This window comes from Peromyscus maniculatus, chromosome 8 (assembly GCF_049852395.1).
Source record: "Peromyscus maniculatus bairdii isolate BWxNUB_F1_BW_parent chromosome 8, HU_Pman_BW_mat_3.1, whole genome shotgun sequence".
Lineage (NCBI taxonomy): Eukaryota > Metazoa > Chordata > Mammalia > Rodentia > Cricetidae > Peromyscus > Peromyscus maniculatus.
This window is the reverse complement of record NC_134859.1, coordinates 110,014,039-110,037,676: the sequence shown is the minus strand read 5'-3', so window position 1 is coordinate 110,037,676 and position 23,638 is coordinate 110,014,039. Positions and strand designations below refer to the sequence as shown.

General features: G+C 41.9%; 2 protein-coding genes across 2 annotated transcripts in view; one reads left to right on the top strand and one right to left on the bottom strand.

Moving 5' to 3' along the window:
• The window catches only part of LOC102927749 (uncharacterized), a 54,182-nt gene extending 43,368 nt beyond the window's left edge, over nucleotides 1–10,814 (top strand). The window contains 1 exon segment of the mRNA XM_076543973.1: nucleotides 10,567–10,814. The gene's annotated coding sequence lies outside the window, so the exon portion shown is untranslated.
• Nucleotides 10,700–22,250, bottom strand: Znf10 (zinc finger protein 10). Its single transcript, XM_076544022.1, is given in 6 exon segments — nucleotides 10,700–10,758; nucleotides 10,761–10,863; nucleotides 10,865–11,589; nucleotides 11,592–11,630; nucleotides 11,633–11,770; nucleotides 22,115–22,250. Coding segments are annotated over 6 exon segments (1,200 nt in total).
• Nucleotides 22,251–23,638: the final 1,388 nt, after the last annotated feature.

The following is a 23,638-nucleotide window of genomic DNA, read 5'->3' as shown; positions in this document are numbered from 1 at the left end:
ACCCTGCCCTGAAGTTCAGGCCAGCATGCAGGGCTACTCATCAAGACCCTGTCTCAAATAAGAACACAATAAAGAACACAAATTAGAAGGCAGAGATGGAAACCAGTGGGATGTAACACATGCCACAGAAAAACCAAGTCCCAGATCCTGAAGTAGGCAGGAAGGAATCCCCCTCTGGAACTTCTGAAGGCGGCAATATCCAGGATTTGGAACTTTGAGCCTTCAGCACTAGAACATTCCATTCCTGCTGTTTTAAGCCACCTGGCTTGTAGCCAATTATGACAACCCAGCACCTGTCTCTAGGTTCCTAAGGTTGAACATGATGAAAAGGCCCTTTCAGAGCCTCCCCTAACTCCACAACAGGACACAGAATGTGCCATTCTTCCTTCTTGAGGCCACTTTTGCTGTCTGAGGGATCAGGTGCCATGGAAACAGTACTATTCCAACTATGAGCCAGGCTACCTTAATTGCTCTCTGCTACCCACTCTATCATCCATCCCTCAGGGCAGCTCTCCCTGCCTGTAGTCTGCGCACCTTTGTCCATAAATAACCCTCCCTCCCTCCCTCCCTCCCTCCCTCCCTCCCTCCCTCCCTCTCTCCTCTCTCTCTCTCTCTCTCTCTCTCTCTCTCTCTCTCTCTCTCTCTCTCTCTCCCCCCCCCCGTCCCATGTAGCCTAGGCTAGCCTCCAACTCACTATGCAACTGATATGCAACTGAGGCTAACCTTCAAGCCCTGAGCTTTCTTCCTGTCTAGATGTCAAGGCATGTGTTTATGCAGTACTGAGATGTAGCTCAAGGCTTTTTATACTCTAGGAAAGCCCTCCACCAACTAAGCCCCTGTCCTGATCTACCTCTTCTTTGAGGCATAGTTTCTGTAGTCCATGTGGGTGGTCTAGAACTCCTGATTTTCCTATGCTTTTTCCCTAATGCTGGGATAACAGGCATGTGTCCCCACACCCTTATTTCCAGTCAATGAATGCCACTCCAGTATCCCCAGGGTCTGGCATTGGGTTACTAGCATGAGAATGTGGCTATGAGAAAGGTGAATGACAATCAGAGCAAAGGCACATCCCCACAGCCCTGGGCAGGACTGACATGCTCAATATCATTTTTGACTCACTACTTGCGTGGAACAAGACTGGTGGCATGGATAGAGAAGGGGCCTCGATATTGCTCTGGGTCCTCCAGTGACAGAACAACCATCCACCACAGCAAAGATGGACCTGTTCCAAGCATCTGAGGAGTGGGAAGACCGACAAACCCACATATCAAGGTGGGCATTTGGGACAGGGATTCAGGGAGGCAGAGAAGCAACCAGAGTCAGACACAGCTGGAGACAGCCAAGCATATAAGGAATATGGTGGCAGGGGCCAAGTGAAGGCACAAGCCAGCTAGGTTTGAAAACAGAGTATCCAGTGTGGATATGAGAAGAGTCAAAGTAGGGATGGCCAGATCCTGAGGCCCCACAAACATGGGAAAGAACTTACTTAGACTGTTGCTTGTATCAGATAGGGATATTATGGGGACTGATGGAGGGTCTGGGGTTAGCAGTGGTCATTACAGGTGTCAGGGGAGCTTACAGTGGCAGAGGTCAGATCTATGACAAACAGGCAGACTCTGGATGCAAGTGGGAGGCAAGGAATGGGTCCTGTGAGTAGCTGATTTCTGGAACATTTCCTGTGCCCCATAGGTTGCAAAATAAAGACATGGGACATTGGAAAACTGGCAGTTACCATGCAGAGAACAAACATCTCTGTAGACCTTTCTATAATTTCCACAGACCACCTGTCACCAGGGCCCAGGATCAGAGCCACCAAGAAAAAAAATTTAAGTCCTGCCTGCTACTTAAATTTGTGAGACATCTGAGGCTTATTCCAGTCCCACAGAAGGCAGGAAATACTCAATACCTGTTTATTGTATTCCCCAAAATATTGTGCACCCTAATAAACTTATCTGGGGTCAGAGACAGAACAGCCACTAGATACAAAGGCTAGAAAATGGTGGCACTCACACCTTTAATGCTAGCACTCCAGAGGTAGAAATCCCTCTGGATCTCTGTGAGTTCAAGGCCACACTGGAAACAGCCAGGCATGGTGACACATGCCTTTAATCCCAGAAAGCGAGCCTTTAATCCCAGGGAGTGGTGGTAGAAAGCAGAAAGATATATAAGGCGTGAGGACCAGAAACTAGAAGCATTTGGCTGGTTAAGCTTTAGGCTTTTGAGCAGCACAATTCAGTTGAGAGCCATTCGGATATGAGGACACAGAGGCTTCCAGTCTGAGGAAACAAGATCAGCTGAGAAGTTGGTCAGGTGAGGTTAGCTGTGGCTTGTTCTATCTCTCTGATCTTCCAGAGTTCACCCCAATAACTGGCTTCAGATTTGATTTTATTAATAAGACTCTCTAAGATTCCTGCTAACCAGCCCTGTTTTCCTTTGTGTTAGTTAGTTAGTTAGTCAGTCAGTCAGTTAGTTAGTTTTTTGATTTTTTTAAAGACAGGGTCTCTCTGTGTCATCCTGGCTGTCCTGGAACTAGCTCTGTAGACCAGGCTGGCCTCCAACTCACAGAGATCTACCTGCCTCTGCCTTCTGGGTGCTGGGATTAAAAGCATACATCACCATTGCCCAGTTCATTTTACTTCTCTTCTCTCTTCTCTTCTCTTCTCTTCTCTTCTCTTCTCTTCTCTTCTCTTCTCTTCTCTTCTCTCCTCTCCTCTCCTCTCCTCTCCTCTCCTCTCCTCCCCTCCCCTCCCCTCCCCTCCCCTCCCCTCCCCTCCTCTCCTCTCCTCTTCTCTTCTCTTTCTTCTCTTCTCCCCTTCCCTCCTTCCCTCCTTCCCTCCTTCCCTCCTTTCTTTCTTTCTTTCTTTCTTTCTTTCTTTCTTTCTTTCTTTCTTTCTTTCTTTCTTTCTTTCTTTCTTTCTTGTTTCTTTCTCTATTATATCTACCCATGCTAGAGGATCCAAAGCCTCTGGCCTCCCTACACAATTAAAAATAATTAAAATTAAAATAATTAACCTGGCATTAATAAAGAAAAAAGGAAAAAGAAATGAATAAAAAAAGCAAAGGGAACCTGGGCTGGGAATGGGATGAAGCTTTGGGTGTTGGGTAAGAAAGCTGAGCTAGTTTATGGCTCTGATTTCAGCAGTGTGTGCATACACTGGGGTGCGTACTTGTATTTTCAGTACACAGAACAAAGCAAGTTCTGGTGGTTGTTGGGATTTGGGGTAGTATGAGAAGAAGCCTGGATGCTGATTGCAAAATAGTTTTTCTTTCTCACCTTTTCTTTTTTAATAAATAAAGTTTTTTTTTTAAAAAAAAAAAAAAAAGAAAGAAAAAAGGACCTGAATGACACAGAGCTTCCATTGCCAGACCCATACTCACACAGGGTTTGGATGCCACCTGCTCCCACCACATGCCTGCAGTATCATACACAAATATACAGGTTCCCACTCTCCCACCAATGCAAGCTCACAGGAAAATGAATAAATAAATAAGAAAGAATCAGGCCCTGAGAGATGGCTCAGCTTTTAAGAGCACTGGCTGCTCTCCCTTCAGAATTTCCAGAAACCACATGGTGGTATCTGGTGCCCTCTTTTGGTGAAAGAGCATGCATGGAGATAGAGCACTCACACACATAAAATAAATACATAAATCTTTTTTTTTTTAAATTAAAGAATCAAATGAGAGGGCAGTGAACTGTCATTTCCATGTAAAGATGGGCATTTTCTGCAATTCACCGAGTTCTAAGAGAGTTCTGTGATCATGAAAGACAGAGACAGGACCATGAGGGCTCCTCATCTAATGAGCAGAGAGTCAGATTCAACCACAACTTGTAGAGCAAGTTCTAGGACAGCCAGGGCAACACAAAGAAACCCTGTCTCAAACAAACAAACAAACAAACAGATAATACATGTAGTCTGTGGTGGTATTGTGTTCCCCAAAATATTGTGCACCCTAATAAACTTATCTGGGGTCAGAGAACAGAAAAGCCACTAGATACAAAGGCTAGAAAATGGTGGCACTCACACCTTTAATCCTAGCATTCCAGAGGCAGAAATCCATGTGTTCAAGGATACAGCCAAGCATGGTGACTCACACCTTTAATCCCAGGGAGTGGTGGTAGAAAGTAGAAAGGTATATGAGGCCTGAGGACCAGAAACTAGAAGCATTTGGCCTGGTTAAGCATTTGTCTGGTTAAGCATTCAGGCTTTTGAGTAGCAGTTCAGCTGAGACCCATTCTGGATGAGGACTCAGAGGCCTCCAGTCTGAAAAAGTATGACCAGCTGAGGATCCGGCGAGGTAAGGTAGCTGTGGCTTGTTCTGTCTCTCTGATCTTCCAGTGTTCACCCCAATAACTGGCCTCAGGTTTGATTTTATTAAGAACTTTTAAGATTCCTGCTACAGTAGTCTATCTCTAAAACCAATCTCCTTAGAAGAAGTGACATGTGCCGGGCGTTGGTGGCGCACGCCTTTAATCCCAGCACTCGGGAGGCAGAGCCAGGCGGATCTCTGTGAGTTCGAGGCCAGCCTGGGCTACCAAGTGAGCTCCAGGAAAGGCGCAAAGCTACACAGAGAAACCCTGTCTCGAAAAACCAAAAAAAAAAAAAAAAAAAAAAAAGAAGAAGTGACATGTACTTAGAGATGAGTTTGGGTGTGATTGTGCCTCCTTGTGCACAGAGAATTTGTATTACACCAGAAAAGTTTTTTTTCAAATTTTGCACTGTGCTTAGATATGCTTATAAACTGCTCAGGGTCAGACTTAAGAAATTTGAACCAGTGCTGGCTAACTAAGTTGTGTTGAACCAAATTTCCTTCTTGCCTCTCAAACATTGTTCCTCTGCTGACTGGAGCATTTGCAGGGACTCCCAGAACACATAATGAAACAGATGAATGAAACAGAAAATTAAAACAGATCCTGAATCTTTTTAGGATCACAGACTTTCCAAAATATCTGAAGATTGGGGTCTCCTCCCTAGAAAGGAAGATATCTGTACAAACAAAACAATTTTGGATACAATATTAAAAGTTGTTAACTAGTCTCAGAAATCAAAACATATATTATTTATCAGGTTAAGTTCTAATTTATGAAAAAGGAAAGCAAAGTGAGTAAACCACAGCAGTTTTCAATTAAATGAGACATAAATAGAAGCACTAATATTATTACAGGTAATAATTATAAAGGATTTGGGGGCCTGGCATGATAAATACATGTCATCCTAGAACTTAGGAGACTAAGGAAGGAGGGTCACAGGTTCCAGGCCAGGTAGACCTGGAATAAAACCTACAGTTCCACCCATTTGCTGTATGTATCCTATGCTTTGTATTTACTCATTTTCAATTAACCATGATCACTCAAGTTAAATACTACCACCAACTCTAATGCATAGACGAGGCAGTCTATTTGTTAGACACAGAGAAGACAGACAAGTTACTATACTTGATCACTACATTTTCTTCATAAAGGACTTCCTTTAAAAGGAAGATTGCTGTGGGATGGTCTTTCTGTATGCTGTGAATATGTGTTGCTACTATTGGTTAATAAAGAAGCTGTTTTGGCCTATGGTAAGGCAGGATAAGAACCAGATGGGAAATCCAAGAGAGATACAGGCAAAAGAGGGCAGAGTCAGGGAAGACACGATCCAGCCATCCAAGGAGCAACAAGATACCAGCAGACTGGTAACACCACAGTCACATGGCAAAACATAGATTAATAAAAATAGGTTAATTTAAGATGAAAGGGCTACCTAGCAAGAAACCTGAGCCATAGACCAAGCAGTTTGTAATTAATATTAAGCCTCTGAATGATTATTTATAAGCATCTGTTTGATTGAGAACTGGAGGGAGGGACATAGAAAAGCTTCTGGCTACAATTGGAACCCAAATACAAATAGACTAGATGTTGTAACTGTAATTCTTGCTTACTAACTGTTTTTATATGTAATTTTACTATGTTAAAATGAAAACTTTCTTTTTTGATTAGACAGAAATGGGGAAATGCTGTGGGGTTGTCTTTCTGTACGCTGTGAATATATGTTACTATTGGTTAATAAAGAAGCTGCTATGGCCTATGGCAAGGCAGAATAGAGCCAGGCAGGAAATCCAAGCAAAGATACAGGGAGAAGGAAGGTGAAGTTGGGGAGATGCTGTGAGCCGCCTCCAGGAGAAGCAAGATGTGAGAGAACAGGTAATGCCGTGAAGCCATGTGGCAAATATTAATAGGAATGGATAGAGTTAAGCTAGTTAGTAATGAGCCTAAGCCATAGGCCATATAGTTTGTAATTAATAGTAAGCCTCTGAGTGATTATTTTATAAGTGCCTGTGGGACCACGGGTGGGAGAGATTCGTTTGGACCTTGGGACCAGGTGGGACAGAAACTTCCGTCTACAATTGGCACCCAACATGGGGCATTGATCCACATAGACCTGATAAAACTTAAAAAGCATTCTTAATGTACAGAAATGGAGCCACACTTGGCTTCCTGGTCTCACAGTCTCATGCTAGCAGCAGTGCAGAGACATGTTTCCTGACAGCTGCCTGTGAGATGGAGCTGGCTGCCAGTTACCATGAACTAATTGGTGTGGCAGATTTCCAAAGTTTCTCCCATAGGCCACAGTACAGAGAAGATTCTTTCAGGCACTGACTGCCAGCTAGAGAGCACAGCCATGGACTTAAGAACACAGCTCCATGCTACTTAATATTGTTTCCCAGAACTGAGGAGGTAAGCATGACTCATTGGTACCTGCATCATGCTAAAAAGCTGAACAGGACAGAGCTAGCTGCCAAAGCTATACTTTCATCCCAGCCATGCAGCTTAGCAGTTTAGAATCTCTCCTGGTCAGAAAAGGATTACAGATATATTTAAAAAAAAAAAAAAGATTAAGATGGGGAAAAAACTCTAAACAGGTTAAATGTGTTTAAAAATATGTGGAGGCTTGAGAGAGAAAAGAAAAAGGGTAGAAAAGAAATAGAGTAATAAAAAATATACTAAGCCACTTAAAGATGGAAAATACACAGAGAGTCTGGATACTGAATATTGTTGTGTTTTCTTTGGGATTTTTAACTGTAGAGAGACATGTGATTGTAAAGGCTGCTAAATTAAATCAACATATATATTTTAAAGATATTTTGGCTTCAAAATTTGGGTCAAAGGATATGTTGCTTTAGAAAAGAGGTTCTGCTTTTGTTTCCACAGAAGATGAGAACCTTTGAATTGTTTCTAGGCTAATATGGTTTGATCAAACAAGATCCCCTGAAAAAAAACTTCAATAGGAACAGATGGCCCAGATGATCCAATGTTTCAGAGCACTTCTGTTGCAATTTCCTCTGAGTTTTGCATCTAGAAAGGCTTTAAGGCTGCTAGCTGAGATGGTCCAGCCTCACAGACTACTCCAGTCAGGATTTGACCATAATTCTAAATTTTCTCAGGATCCCCATAAGATTAACAGTGCCCCCCAATCAGCAAGAAATAGTCTAGACAACTATGCCCACATTCCTAAAAAAAAAAAAAATGGATTATGGATGTTTGTCTTTGTTTCGGGGGTTGGTTACAAATTGTTATTGGTCATAGTCAATCTCTTTCTAAAAGAAGAAAGGGAGATATGGTATACAAATGATAAAAAAGATAGATTATTGAATCTACTTTGATGCAAAAAACAACTGTTAATCTCAAAATACTTTACATTGGTATATATTTTGGTTTATTGATACAAATTTAAGGTCAATTTTGTTATACTGTATATATATTTCTATTCTTCTTTAAGATATTATGTAATTGCAACTCACTTAAAATTGTAATGTATAATTAAGAACTATGGATTAATAATTAGTCATCAATGATAATCAAACTTACAGTTATGTTAGTTAAGTTTTCTAGGTATACAAAGATAAATTTTAATTAGGTAGGTAATCTTCAAACACTTCAAAGACCTACAGAATATGACATTTAAAATGTTTTAAGAACTTCGACTTTTCTGGACATTGAGACATGTCTGCTCTTGGCAGCACCAGTCTACTTCAGAGAAGATGATGGGCATCAAATAAACTTGTTATGGAGGTTGCTTACAATGTGGAGAAAATTGGCCATTTGAGCAAGAAATTGCTCTTGCCTGGACTGTTTGACAGTATGTTGTATAAACTGGATATACAGGACCCATAGGAAAGTGACCACTGAACTTTGCCAAAACAAGGGGATATGGTCCTTCAGGTTCCTGCTTCACAGAAGATACTGTCAGACATTCTGCAGGACACAGAGGAAAGCAACTGATGAACTTTGCCAATAGGCAAGACAGTCCTTCAAATTTCCTGCTTTATTAAAATATCTGCCAGAGACTTTAGGCCTATAGGCTGCAATTCCCCAACATTGCAGAGGAACTTTGGGTGATTGTCAAGGCAGCCAGATGTCTCTGTTATTTCTAGAATTTTAGAAGTTGCTTACAATGCATTTCCTGTCTACTTAGGTAATATATCCTTCTGGAGTCTTTGATGGAGTTGAAGACTAGATAGTTACAGTTACAATCCTCTCATATCTTAGCTAAGAACATGTCAGGTACTAGAGTTAGATTCTTCAGGATAGGACAGCTATTGGAGTAATCTCTGTAATTTGCTATTTACCTATGATCTGGATATTTAGCACGTGTTTCTTGCTTGATGATGTGTAGCTAGAGTTTTCCTGCCTTGCCCACAGTCAGGACCAATCTTTGTCACCCTCTAGTCCCACAGTTGCTCAGACCCAACCAAGTAAACACAGAGACTTATATTGCATACAAACTGTATGGTCGTGGCAGGCTTCTTGCTAACTGTTCTTATATCTTAAATTAACCCATTTCTATAAGTCTATATCTTGCCACATGGCTGGTGGCTTACCGGCATCTTTACATGCTGCCTCTCCTGGAAGTGGCTGCAGTGTCTCTCCCCTCTTCTTCCTGTTTCCCCAATTCTCCTCTCTCTTTGTCCCACCTATACTTCCTGCCTGGTCACTGGCCATCAGTGTTTTATTTATATAGAACGATATCCACAGCAATGATGTTCTTGTTGGTTGTATTTCCATTTTTGTTTGTTATTACCTTTTCCTTCTCCTGGACAACTTGATAATCATTCTTATTGTATGTAGCTTTGAATTAGGTTTAGAACTTTTTTATTTACACAAAAAGGGGAAATATAATGGGTATTCATTCCACCTATGGCCTTGGGGTACCAGCCCCTAAGATGTGGCCTCTTGGCTAGCTTAAGACCTGGGGAGCACATACACAGGTCCCTTCTCTCTCATGCTCTTGGGTGGTGGGGGCTGAATTAGGTGGCATGAAGCAGCATGGGATCAGTTCTCAGCCTTCCAGGACTCTGTGACCGAATCTGCCTTATCCTGCATTAGTGAGTTATTCCCTCCAATATGATCCTTTAATTTAGGACTATCCTAAAATAGTCCTTTTATTGATAATCTGAGTATATCCTGCATTAGAAGATTTCCTGAAAGAAGCTATATTTACCTCAGAGCACACTTGATCTCAACACTACCTAGGCTCCTGATCTGAATCATGAGGAAAGGCTCATTCTCTATCTGATGCACAACATTCTCTCTGATCTATGTATCCAGAGAGGTTTCATGTCTAAATTTTCAGAAGTTGTTACTACCATATCTTAAGTGGAATTCTACTCAAAGCCTCAAATAACTTAGAATTGACAGTAAGATTTGCAAGCAAGTAATCCTCATGCTTCCAAATAGAGACTAAGATAGCATTTTGAATTTTTATGTCTTGTTATTTCAGTGAAACTCACTCATGTTAGGGATACAGCTCAATGATAGTTTGTCTAGCATGCTCAAGGCTCTGAGTTCAATATATAGTATCACACAAAATAAAACCCACACTCAAAATACTATCATCTAACAAATAAATTTTTGTCCATTTATCTAGATAATTTATATTTTTTCTACTCAATGTTTGATGATATGCAAGTATATTTTAAATGGATTACTGGAAGTGTAAAAATATGTTTCTTTGTTTTACATTATAGGTATTCTGCTTGTTACTGACCAAAATGTTTGTGTAAGATGTATAAAACATGCTAAACTCTATTAAGTGTTCCAGAAGACAAGTAAAATTTAAGTCAACACTGCCATACAAACTTGCTGGAGTATTATTTCCCATCATTTGGTGCAATAACTATTAACTTAAATTTTATTATCAGGAACTCTCTACACTGGCATACTCATTTATATGTTCTGAAGGGAATAATGAAGCTGTATTATTTCTCAACTTCTTTAAGCCATCTTAGATTTAAGGCTTTGTAAAGAATGCTCCAAGGAGCCGGGCGGTGGTGGCGCACGCCTTTAATCCCAGCACTCGGGAGGCAGAGGCAGGCGGATCTCTGTGAGTTCGAGGCCAGCCTGGGCTACCAAGTGAGATCCAGGAAAGGCGCAAAGCTACACAAGAGAAACCCTGTCTCGGAAAACCAAAAAAAAAAAAAAAAAAAAAAAAGAATGCTCCAAGGATAATGTGTGTAGAGGGAATTTTACAAAGAACAAAACATGATTTGTATGCCAGAATGAAATTTGTATGTTTTGCCTCCATCCAGGACCCAGCCTAGGGAATGCAACAAAGTGCTAATAAGATTGGAAGCATTTCTACAAGATCCAATTTGCACAGCTTCTCTTCAGCCATTCTACTCATCATAAAAAGATACTCTGTATTGTATCAGTGGGTGCTTTCTATGGCATAATTTGCCTGGTTAGTAGCCCTGCCCCACACTGGTGACATGTGAAGAACTACTCCCAGTTTGAGCTATCTGATGGATGATAAATGGAGAGTGCTGTATGAAGATAATGTCACTCTGGCTATACTTACAAGCCTCCTGTCCAGTGTGAACTCACTTAGTGATTAATGAGATCATTCTTCCTGATATAGGCCTTCCCACATTGACAACATTCATATGGTTTCTCTTCAGTATGGATTCTCTGATGTGCAATGAAGGCAGAACTCTGGCCAAAGGACTTTCCACAACCATTACATTCATATGGTTTCTCTCCAGTGTGGGTTCTCTGGTGTGAGAAAAGATGAGAGCTTCGGCTGAAGCATTTTCTACAGTCATTATACTCACAAGGCTTCAGTCCAGTGTGAATTCTATGGTGCACAACAAGGTGAAACCTCTGGCTGTAGGACTTCCCACATTCAGTACACTCATGGGGCTGCACTTGGACATGAGTGCTCTGATGTAGAATGAGATGAATGCTCTGTCTGGAAGACTTCCAACATTCAGGACATTCATTGGGCTTCTCTCCAGTGTGAGATGTCTGATGCCTAATCATCCTGGAGCTATGAACAAAGGATTTTCTATACTGGCAGCCAGTATATAATTTGTCTCCTGTGTGTGTCCTCTGGTGAGTGACGAGGTGGGAAAACCAGCTGAAGGACTTCCTACACTCTTTGCACTCCTAGGGCTTCCCACTAGTATGACTCTTTTGAGATCCAGTAAGGTAGGAACTTCAGATAAAAAACTTTCCATATTCTTTACACTCATAGGGATTCTCTCCTGTGTGAATAAGCTGGTGCCTGGTAAGATTAGAGCACCAGCTGAAGAATTTTACATATTCCTTGCACTAGGTTTTTCTCTACATATGTTCTTTGGTATTCCAAGAGAGCATTATCAGGGCACTTGTAGGGTCCATCTCCAGTGTGAGTTCTTGAAAACTCAGTAAAGTGAATGTTTTGACAGGTTTTATTACATTCACTGCCTTTGTCTGCAAAATTTTCATGATGATCACTTGTGGTGATATTGTGTTCTCCAAAATATTGTGCACCCTAATAAACTTACCTGGGGTCAGAAACAGAACAGCCACTAGTTACAAAGGCCAGAAAATGGTGGCACACATGCCTTTAATCCTATCACTTGGGAGACAGAGATCCATCTGGATCTCTGTGAGTTTAAAGCCACACTGGAAACAGCCAGGCATGGTCACTCATGCCTTTAATCCCACGAAGTGAGCCTTTAATCCCAGGAAGTGGTGGCAAGAAGCAGAAAGAAATTTAAAGTGTGAGGACAAGGAGCTAGAGGTTGGTTAATCTTTTAGGCTTTTGAGCAGCACAGTTCAGCTGAAATTCATTCTGGATGAGGACTCAGAGGCATCCAGTCTGAGGAAACAGGATCAGCTGAGGAATTGGCAAGGTGAGGTGGCTGTGGCTTGTTCTGCTTCTCTGATCTTCCAGCATTCACCCCAATACTCGGCTCCAGGTTTGTTTTTTTTATTAATAAGACTCTTTAAGATTTATGCTACAATCACTGAATTCCAAATCATGTTTTAAACATTTTGTATATGAGCCACAATGATGGAAATAATCTCTCTCTCTCTCTCTCTCTCTCTCTCTCTCTCTCTCTCTCTCTCTCTCTCTCTCTGATTCACTTATGTCTGTGGGTGGGTGTTTTGTCTGCATGTGCATTTGTACTCCAAAGGAAGGCATCAGATCCCATGGGGATACAATCATAGATGTGAGTCACCATGTGGGTGCTGGGAATTGAACCTGGGTCTTTTGGAAGAACAGCCAGTACTCTTAGCCACTGTACCATTTCTCCAGCCCCTGGAAATAATCTCAAAGAATAAGCTAAGCAGGAAGAAGACAGCCTCTCTCATAATTACCATGTTCACGGTCAATTTCTTGAGTGAGTACTTTCTTCTGGATTAATGTTTCTTGCCTCAAATATTTCTCATAGTTTTCCTGATGTTTTTCTAACTGCTCTTCACATTTCCAAACATTTTATAATGACAAATAACTGTGATCACTCCTTGACACTCCTTCTGCTTTAACACCACAGTATTTATCTTTAGAAATGCTCTAATTGGAGACTAGTGATTTAATTCTCCCAGCCATCTCTAAATATGAAAGAAATTACAAGGCCTTTCATAACCAAAGAAAGTATTAAGCAATAATGATAGGATGTTAATGAAGCCAAAGAATGTAAAAATTTCTTTCAAATATGGTTTTACAACTTCATCTAAAAAGGAGAAATGGGAAGAATGGAGGCAGTAAGTAGTACATAGGCCTGGTTGTTCCTAGGTGAGAAAAGAGAAGATACAGGTCTTAGTCTATCACTACCAGCCCCCAGCAGCACAGAGCTCAAAGGGAATCCACAGAGTTGGCACATACTAAACTTGTTTTAATCTGAAGGGGTTAGGGAAAAAGATATTCACACATTCTCTTCATGATTTTCTTCAGACATTTTCTCTATTCTTCTTTTGTATTCTCCATTCTATATTCTTAACTCTATTCATAAATGTCCCTTCTGTCTCTCTAGATGTTCTCCTTCTAACTCTACCTTTATTCTTCCTTATTCTCTCATTTTTTTTTTTGTTTTTTCGAGACAGGGTTTCTCTGTGTAGCTTTGCGCCTTTCCTGGAACTCGCTTTGGAGACCAAGCTGGCCTCGAACTCACAGAGATCCACCTGGCTCTGCCTCCCAAGTGCTGGGAATATTCTCTCATTCTTGATGTTTTCCTTCTAACTCTATCTTTATTCTTGATGTTTTCCTTCTAACTCTCTCTTTCTTGATGTTTTCCTTCTAACCCATTTTAACTTTCTCTATCTCTATCTCTATTCTTTCTCTTACAGCTTATATACCCAACAAAATCTTTCAGGCAATACAAAAATTACAATGTGGTTACATTATGTTTTCAAGTGAATGAATACAAGTAAAAACAGCATGTTTTCCATATCTGTTACATGACTGAACATTTTACATATTATAGTTGAAAAAAATTATCCCAAGAACCCACATATACTCATACCCAAGCAACTTGTTATAAATCAACCATGTAGGCAAGCAAGCTATTTGTCTCAGTCAGGTCTTTTACTGGTAGGCTGCATTTTGCAGTTACAAAGAAAGGGCAATCACTTTATTTATCTTGATAGGTAATCTTATAAGGAATCTTAAAGGAATCACAAATACAAACTTTTGTATATGAAAAATAATCAGTCAGCTCTACTTTAAATCTTTAGGGTGCATATCCACTCAACAATAGTTTTTTTGTATCTTTTTTATCTAAATATATATGTTTTTTTTATTTTAGAGTGGGTTTTTTCCCTTTTATTTTACTTCACAATACCATTCAGTTCTACATATCAGCCACGGATTCCCTTGTTCTCCCCCCTCCTGCCCCCCTCCCCTTCCCCCCAGCTCACCTCCCATTCCCACCTCCTCCAGGGCAAAGCCTCCCCGGAGGACTGAGATCAACCTGGTAGACTCAGTCCAGGCAGGTCCAGTCCCCTCCTCCCAGACTGAGCCAAGCATCCCTGCATAAGCCCCAGGTTTCAAACAGCCAACTCATGCAATGAGCACAGGACCCGGTACCACTGCCTAGATGCTTCCCAAACAGATCAAGCCAATCAACTGTCTTACCTATTCAGAGGGCCTGATCCAGTTGGGGGCCCCTCAGCCTTTGGTTCATAGTTCATGTGTTTCCATTCATTTGGCTATTTGTCCCTGTGCTTTATCCAACCTTGGTTTCAACAATTCTCGCTCATAAAAACCCTCCTCTTTCTTGATAATTAGACTCCCGGAGCTCTACCCAGGGCCTAGCCGTGGATCTCTGCATCCAGATCCCTCAGTCGTTGGATGGGGTTTCTAGCACTACTATTAGGGTGTTTGGCCATCCCATCACTAGAGTAGGTCAGTTCCGGCTGTCTCTCAACCATTGCCTGCAGTCTATTGTGGGGATATTTCTGTGGGCCTCTCTAGCACTTTGTTTCTTCCTTTTCTCATGTGGTCTTCATTTACCACCATGGTCTCCTATTCTTTGTTCTCCCTCTGTTCTTGATCCAGCTGGGATCTCCCGCTCCCACAGGCTCTCTTTCCCTCGACCCTCACCCTTCATTACTCCCACTCATGTCCAGATTGTTCATGTAGATCTCAGCCATTTCTCTGTCATTGGGCGATCCCCGTGTCTTTCTTGGGGTCCTGTTTTCCAGGTAGCCTCCCTGGTGATGTGAGCAGCAGTCCGGTCATCCTTGTTTCATATCTAGTATCCTCCTATGAGTGAGTACATACCATATTTGTCTTTCTGAGTCTGGGTTACCTCACTCAGGATGAGTTTTTCTAGATCCATCCATTTGCCTGCGAACCTCATGATGTCATTGTTTTTCTCTGCTGAGTAGTATTCCATTGTGTATATGTGCCACAATTTATTTATCCATTCTTCAGTTGAAGGGCATCTAGGTTGTTTCCAGGTTTTGGCTATTACACAATGCTGATATGAACATAGCTGAGTAAGTGCTCTTGTGGTATGACTGAGCATTTCTTGGGTATATGCCCAAGAGTGGTATAGCTGGATCTTGGGGGAGATTGATTCCCAATTTTCTAAGAAAGTGCCATATTGATTTCCAAAGTGGTTGTACAAGCTTGCATTCCCACCAGCAGTGGAGGAGAGTTCCCCTAGTTCCGCATCCTCTCCAGCATAAGCTGTCTTCAGTGTTTTTTATCTTAGCCATTCTGACAGGCGTAAGGTGGTATCTCAGAGCAGTTTTGATTTGCATTTCCCTGATGATTAGGGATGTTGAGCAATTCCTTAAATGTCTTTCAGCCATTTGAGTTTCCTTTGTTGAGAATTCTCTGTTTATATCTATAGCCCATTTCTTAATTGGACTGTTGATTGTTTTGATGTCTAATTTCTTGAGTTCCTTATATATTCTGGATATCAGTCCTCTGTCAGATGTGGGGTTGGTGAAGACCTTTTCCCATTTTGTAGGCTGTTGCTTTGCCTTGTTGACTGTATCCTTTGCTCTACAAAAGCTTCTCAGTTTCAAGAGGTCCCATTGATTAATTGTTTCTCTCAGTGTCTATGCTACTGGTGTTATATTTAGGAAGTGATCTCCTATGCCAATGTGTTCAAGACTACTTCCTACTTTCTCTTCTAGCAGGTTCAGAGTAGCTGGATTTATGTTGAGGTCCTTGATCCACTTGGACTTAAGTTTTGTGCATGGTGACAGATATGGATCTATTTGCAGCCTTCTACATGTTGATATCCAGTTATGCCAGCACCATTTGTTGAAGATGCTTTCTTTTTTCCATTGTACACTTTTGGCTTCTTTGTCAAAAATGATATGTTCATAAGTGTGCAGATTAATGTCAGGGTCTTCAATTCAATTCCATTGGTCCACATGTCGGTTTTTATGCCAATACCAAGCTGTTTTTATTACTGTAGCTCTATAGTAGAGCTTGAAGTCATTGAGGACAGAAATGGGTATAAGAAATTAATATCATCTTTGGTCATTAACCAATCCTAGTAAGAAAGGTGTTTGTAATAATTGAGTTGCTTTGTTCATGTTCCCTGACTTTAACAAGTTCCTCATTCAACTATGTGCCTTTCTAAAACTTTAGATTGTCTTTTTGGATTTTTCACCTCAAAGCTATTTGACAAAAACATCTTAGTCTAACTTTGTTATTTTCAAAGCTTTGTTTTGGCTATCATGCACTCTAAAACCTGTGAACACATCTCCCAATATTAAGATTAGAAGAATTTAAACTAGCCTGGCTACTGGGACTCAATTGTTTTTCTTAATCATTAACCTAAGCCACAGTCTATACAGCTCCTCAATAGAAACTCATGTTTTCTAGCTGTGTGACACTTCCTTGTTTTATTTTAATCATTAAAACTCTATTTAAACTAACATTATTATTATTATCAATTAGATAGTACATCTTAGGAAGAAATCATCTTCATAATAGTCCACAGGTAAAAAATGCCCAGTAGAATGGGATATTTCCATGAGATAAACACACTGCATTACAGGCAGTGTGGATCTCCCCAAACCCATTCACACCATGCCAGATACTAGGGAAAGATGATAGTGGCAAATGTGTAAAGGCAGAAAGCAAAAGACAGTCTGGAGTCTGTGGTCTTGGGGCCTTGTCTATCTGAGATTCATCCATCAGAGAGTTACCTCTTGGTGGACTGATACCTTGAACTTCAATTGCCACCTTTTGCTCCTCTAACACGGTCAGCACAATTAGCCCAACACAATGGGTCAAGAAATCCAGTGGAGGGATAAAGAAATAAAAATTTATTTTATAATTCAAATATATAACCCTTATCACCAGGCTTTTTCCCTGACATACTCTTTACACCACTGCCAATGAATATTCTTTTTGTTTTGTTTTGTTTCAGTTCTGAGTACTAAATCTAGGACATGAAGCATGCTAAGCAAGCCCTCTACAAAAAAGCTATATCACCAGTTCTTAATATTCTGTTTTTTTTTTAAATTATGTGTATATATGTGAGAGGAGTATGTGCATGTGAGTATAGTGTCTAAGGAAGTCATAAGAGAACATTGGATCCCTTGGAACTAGAACAACAGGAGGTAGTGAACCACTAGGTGCCAGTGGTGGGAACTGAAACCCAGGTCCCCTGGAGGAGTAGCATGCACTTTTAACTGCTGAGCAATATCTACAGACCCCAATTTAATATTCTTTTTTTTGTTTGTTTTTTTGGGGGTTTTTGTTTGTTTGTTTTTTGAGACAGGGTTTCTCTGTGTAGTTTTTGTGCCTGTCCTAGATCTCACTCTGTAGACCAGGCTGGCCTTGAACTCACAGAGATCTGCCTGGCTCTGCCTCCCGAGTGCTGGGATTAAAGGCATGCGCCGCCACCACCTGGCCCCAATTTAATATTCTTAGACAACATAACCAGTCATGTTTGGGCAAGGCCTGCTACCTGTGTCACCAAAGGACATGATGATGATAAATTTTGACAGATTGATAATCTCTTAAAATCCACATTACTCATCTATAATCCAAAGATCATACATTTTTGTATGAGATTATCATAAGCATTATATAGTGTAAGCAGATTGTAGCATCTTACATATATAGTCAAAGCAATACTGTTTATAAAAATCAGTATAATTTTTTAATTTTCTGTTTTTACTCCTTTATTTTGACACATTGCTATTGAATGGATGATGAATGCTCCCCCCCCCCCAATGGCCCAGTATATCACCACTAGGAGGTAGGGGAACCATTAAGAAGTGAAGACTAGGGAAAGGTATTTCAGTTACTCAGCATAAACACCATTTCTGGTTATGAATTTATATGCTACTTTATAAACAACCTCTTTACATGCATTTCCACATAAGTTCATAATTTGTTTAAAGAAATATGATACCATTAATACAGTTTTAAAAAAACAGGAAAAAAGAAAAGTGAATAAATGTCTTTATAGCACTTTCTTGCTAACATTGTTTGAAAACCTTCCACAACCATGTCTGCTCACTGTTGCTAGCACACTGTTCAAGAGTATGTTTTTGAGGTAGGTGTGGTAGCACAGGCCTTAATCTAAGGGCAAGGTTAGGCAAAGGGAAAGAAGAAAGAAGGGAGGAAGAGAGAGAAATGTGGTTTTGATTTACTTTTCATTGGTTTTAGTATATCCTGGCCATGTGGCTGAATAAATGAAATAACATCTGGGGGAAAGCATATGGTGTAATTATTTTTTCTTATGAGCATTTCATCCATACTATGTGAACCCTTTGTCTAAACAATACCAGTGGCCTGACATGGAGTTTTTCTGGGTATTGATGTAACAGGAAAAGTTGAGCATCTCTAATCTGAAATCCAAACGTATAAAATCCAAAACATTAGAAGCCAACAAAATCATATATATATAATTAGTAAGACACCACACAACTTTCTTATGAAACTGATAGGGACACAGAGGTCCTTGTGCTCACAGATAGGCAATAGGGAAACCAGAAATGGTGACTAGAATAGCTAAGGCTAGCTCTAAACTCCTTCATATGAATAGTAACATAATAAATGTAAACATTCTGAACATGCCTACAAAGCTGAAATTGCAATATTGAATTTAAAAAAACCACAGGCCTCAACTATCTGCCACCTTAGAGAGGTGAGAACAAAAATGATGAATAAACATCACAAGCATGTCATAGTTGCTTTGGAAAATACTCTACATTTCCCATTAAGTTAAATTGCTTTTTTTAAAAAGCATATTATCTGTGTTAATCAGTTTTCTGTTACTTTAACAAAATACATGTGACAAAGAGGAAAGGGTTATTTGGCCCACAGGTTAGGAGGTTTCAGTACACAGTGTTCTTGCTAGTTTTATATCAACTTGTCACAAGCTAGAGTCATTTGGGATCAGAGACTCTCAATTGAGAAAATGCATTCATAAGATTTGCCTGTAGGCAAATCTGCAGTACATATTTGTTCAGTTGGAACCTCTAACTTGCCCCTGCATGATTTGGAAAGCCCCATTCCTATCTCTCTCTCTCCAAACCCCAGAACAAAGGGAAGGCACCAAAAAACCCAGTTCTACATTCTTGGTGGCTACTGCAACTTTCTCCCTAGAAGTTCCCAGCTGCCCAAGTCTCCACCTAAAGCAGTCAGCTTTTGACCATACTTGGGTATAAGCCTAGCTTGTGGCAGACATGTCATCACCCCTCACCTATAACCTATATAAGCTCCCTGCTTTAGTTTGGGCATGTGACTTCTCCAGCCTTGATCTCTAGGACTGGAGATCACCCAGGAGTTGCTTTGCTAAACAAAAAACAAAAAACAAACAAACAAAAAAACCTGTTCTTTTACTTTTTCAATTCGGCTTTATCTGACTTACTATGTCAGTGGAGAAATCTATTATTGGGTTACAGAAAACCTATTGTCTTGGTGCCAAAAGCCTTCCTGCCAAGTAGACCAGGTTCTCTGGCTACATGCGGTGAGTGTGTGTGGGAATTCCTCTCCCTTTATCCTTCTCTCCACCAGATGTGATTGACTTTTGACTCAGGGTAAGTCACCTGTTTCCCAGCCACCACCTACAGTGTCAAGGAATCCCAGGACCCCTGCCAAGTCATGGCCATGCCAGAGAAAGTCCATCTGTTCTGGAGCAGAGACATTCTCTGTTTCAGGGGTCCTTTGTATTAGGAAACATCCTTCCCAAAGGCTACTCCCACCGCCACTTCTCGACCCCAGGCTATTGCATGGGATGCCTCGTCCTAGTCTTTGGTGTCCAGCACAGGCTTGGAAATGGGCAACACCAGGTCTAAACCTAATCCTCAGTCACTCCTGTGGTGTCTGCTACAAAATTTATCCAAATTGGGATTGTCTCACACCATACGCCCAAAACAAATGGTTTGAGTTCCCTTATGCAGGGTTTTGAGCTCTGCACCCCTGCCCCTTTCTTTGTAGCCAGTGCTCAGTGGCCCAGGTTTTGTTGGTTGGGGTTAGGGTTGCTCCAGGTGCCTTTTCACCCGGGAACTGACCCTGAGCCCTGCACTCAAACTGAATTTTCTGAGTCACTGGCATCCTCACCTCTCTTCTTCCTCTTGTCTCTTCCTTGTTCTCTCTGTTTGTCTGTCTACTTGCCTCTCTCATGTCTCCACTTCAAGACAGTCTTTCACTCTTTAACTTTCCCCATTCCCCAATAAACCCCTTATACTAACTCTGTTGTTCATGGTGTGTTCTCTTAATAGCATACCTTGGCAGGGCCCACTGAAAGGTACCCATTTTGCCTGTTTTATTCACTAGGATTTCCTGGCATTTGGTCTGGCTATGCTGTGATCCTACCTGCCCACTCCACCTGCAACAGATTCCATCTTCCTGTTTGTTTCTGTCTGCTCTTCCACCCTACCATGCTGGAATCCTACCTGCTCACTCTACCTGCCTTGATCCAGCCTCCCAGCAGGAGCCATGGTCCTGGTTACCCATTTCATTTCTCAGTAATCACCAGATATCAGAAAGAAACTAAAAAAGGCTGAGGATGGTCCCCAAGCCCCAATACAGAAATTGGTGAAAACGGATTTTTAAGGTATTTTAACATCTGAGAGGAGGCAGCTGAGTCTTCCTGGCATGCTCAGTTGCAGCAGAATGATATGCTCCAAACTCATGCCTTGGCAGATACCCTGAGGCCATTGGTACTCTCGCAGAGGGAACAGGGGAAATCCATGAGGCTCCATCCTGCCGGGCCCAGTCAAACTCAACTCCACCAGGGGACTGCTTCAAATGTGGCCAGGAAGGCCACTAGTCCTCATGTTACCCCAACCCTTGACCACCAACAAAGGCCATGCCCTGTCTGCTGGCAGTCTGGCCACTGGAAGTTGTAATGCCCCCATGAAGGCTTGTCCTCTATTCCATGCCATGGAGGTCCAGCCCCACCAGCACAGGCATCTGAGCCTTTGAGCTCCTTAGCCTGGCAGAGGACTGATGGCATCCAGACTTGGAGACTCCCATCACCCTCACCAAGACCAGGGTAATGCTTCAGGTAGCAGATAGGTCCATCACCTTCCTGGTGGACATGGGGGCTACCTTTTCTGTCTTGACCTCTCACTTGGGTCCCATAGTTCCCTCACCAATTTCTATCATAGTGGTGGATGGGACCCCTTCTTTTCCTCCCAAAATCCCAATGTATGTAGATGGCAGCCATATCTGAGATCCCTAGCAGTGGCAGCTGAACTTACCCTGGAGGCTCTCAAGATCACCCTGTTTCAGCCAATTGCTGTATACTCCACCCACTGCCTCTTGGACCTTCTGAGTCATTCTTCTCTTTCCCTCTTTGGGGTCTCACAGTCCAGGGCTTTCATTTACTGTTTCTAGAAAACCCCCAAATTACCTTAGTCTCCAGCCTTGTCCTAAACCCTCTAACTCTCCTCCCTGTCCCTGCCCCTTCTGATAGCCCCTCCCACTCCTGACCAGAGGCTGTGGAGGCCTGGTCTCCTAGACCAACCCCTCACAGATCCCCAACTAACCCTCTTTGTTGATGTAAGATCTTTTATAGACAGATTGGGAAACTGCCAGGCAGCTTAGGCAGTTCAATCACTAAGATGGTTGAAGCAACCCATCTGCCAGTGGGGACCTCTTCACAAAAGACTGAATTAGAGCCGGGCGGTGGTGGCGCACGCCTTTAATCCCAGCACTCGGGAGGCAGAGCCAGGCGGATCTCTGTGAGTTCGAGGCCAGCCTGGGCTACCAAGTGAGTCCCAGGAAAGGCGCAAAGCTACACAGAGAAACCCTGTCTCGAAAAACCAAAAAAAAAAAAAGACTGAATTAATTGCCTTGACTAGAGTGCTCCAAATAGCTAAGGGTCAATGGGCTAACATCTACACCAACTCTAAATATGCGTTTTTAATAGCTCATACCCATTCTGTCCTTTGGAAGGAAAGGTGCTTTCTCAATACCAAGGGCGCTCCCATTGTCAATGGACCCCTTAAAGCCAAGCTCTTGGAAGCCCTCCAGCTCCATGCAGAGGTAGCCATAATTAACTGCCAGAGACATCAGTCCTCCAAGGACCCAGTGACCTTAGGCAATGCAAGGTCTGACTCAGTAGCCTGGAGACTGGCCTCCAGCTCCACTGGATCTACAGGACATATTTTGTTTTGGACACCCTCCTATTAGCCCTGTTACCAACCAGAGGAAAGGGACAAACTCCTGAATAAAGGGGCCTGACATATGAAAGAGAGATGGTTATACTTAAATGACCACATCATCCTCTCCTGGATCAGGTACTCTCCATCATTTCAGACATCCACCAAACCTTACATATAGGCCCCAAGATTTCATTTCACTTCTTAGAACCCTTCTTTGATCCCACCCATCTTTGAGGCTGTTCTTTGTCTCTTTGTCCACTCCTCCTGCCAGATGTGTGCCAAGGCAAACCCACAGGGGCCCCTTCAGATATGCCAGCCCTTGCACCAGCCCCAAGGACACCAACTGAGTGAGGACTGACAGGTTGTCTTCACCCACATGCCTATTCATAAAAAGCTCTGCTATCTCCAAATTCTTATTAACACCCTTACAGTATAGATAGAGGCATTCTTCACTTCCAAGGAAACAGAAGATGTGGCTCAGGTACTCCTTGAACACACCATCCTTTGGTTTGGCATACCACAGACCATCCAAATGGACAATAGCCCAGATTTCACTTCTAGAGTCATCAAGCTCATGTCTGAAGCCCTCAGAATCTCCTGGAAATTCCACATCTCCTACCGCACACAATCCTCAGGAAAGGTTGAGAGGGCCAACAGACTCATCAAAAAAAACTCTTTATTGAACTTAGGTTGTCTTGGCCCTCCCTCATCCCCATTGCCCATTACCTCCAGGCTACCCCATGCTCTCCTGTAGGCCTAAGCCCTTTTGATGGCCTTCCTGAATCAAATGTCTAGTTTCTAGAACCATCTGTGTTCTTCCCATTTTGGCTTGGCACAACAGGACCTTTCCTATCTCATTATCACATTTACCTCCTGCACTCATTGTTTCTTACTAAGACATTTGCCCATTTTCACTACAACTAGTTGTATGATTTCTGGCCAGATACTTTAACAGTCCCTTAAGCACATCCTGTATCTGCACTAGAAACACAAAGACAAGCCAATCAGATGGACAGCATTAAAAGGAAAGGTATTTCAAACCAGGTAGGTCTGAGTCTGAACATGGACATCTTAAATTTAGGGTTGGATAAATGCTTTACTCGATTTAACTTCACCATATCCTTAGTTGAATACTATCTCCTTCAAAAAATTGTATCTGTTTCTAAATAGTGTTATGATAGAGGTGGCAGGGTTGGCACACACGTTTAATACTAGTACTCAGGAGAAAAAGGCAGGCAGATCTCTCAAGGTCAGTCTGTTGTACAGAGTGAGTTCTATGACAGCCAGAACTACACA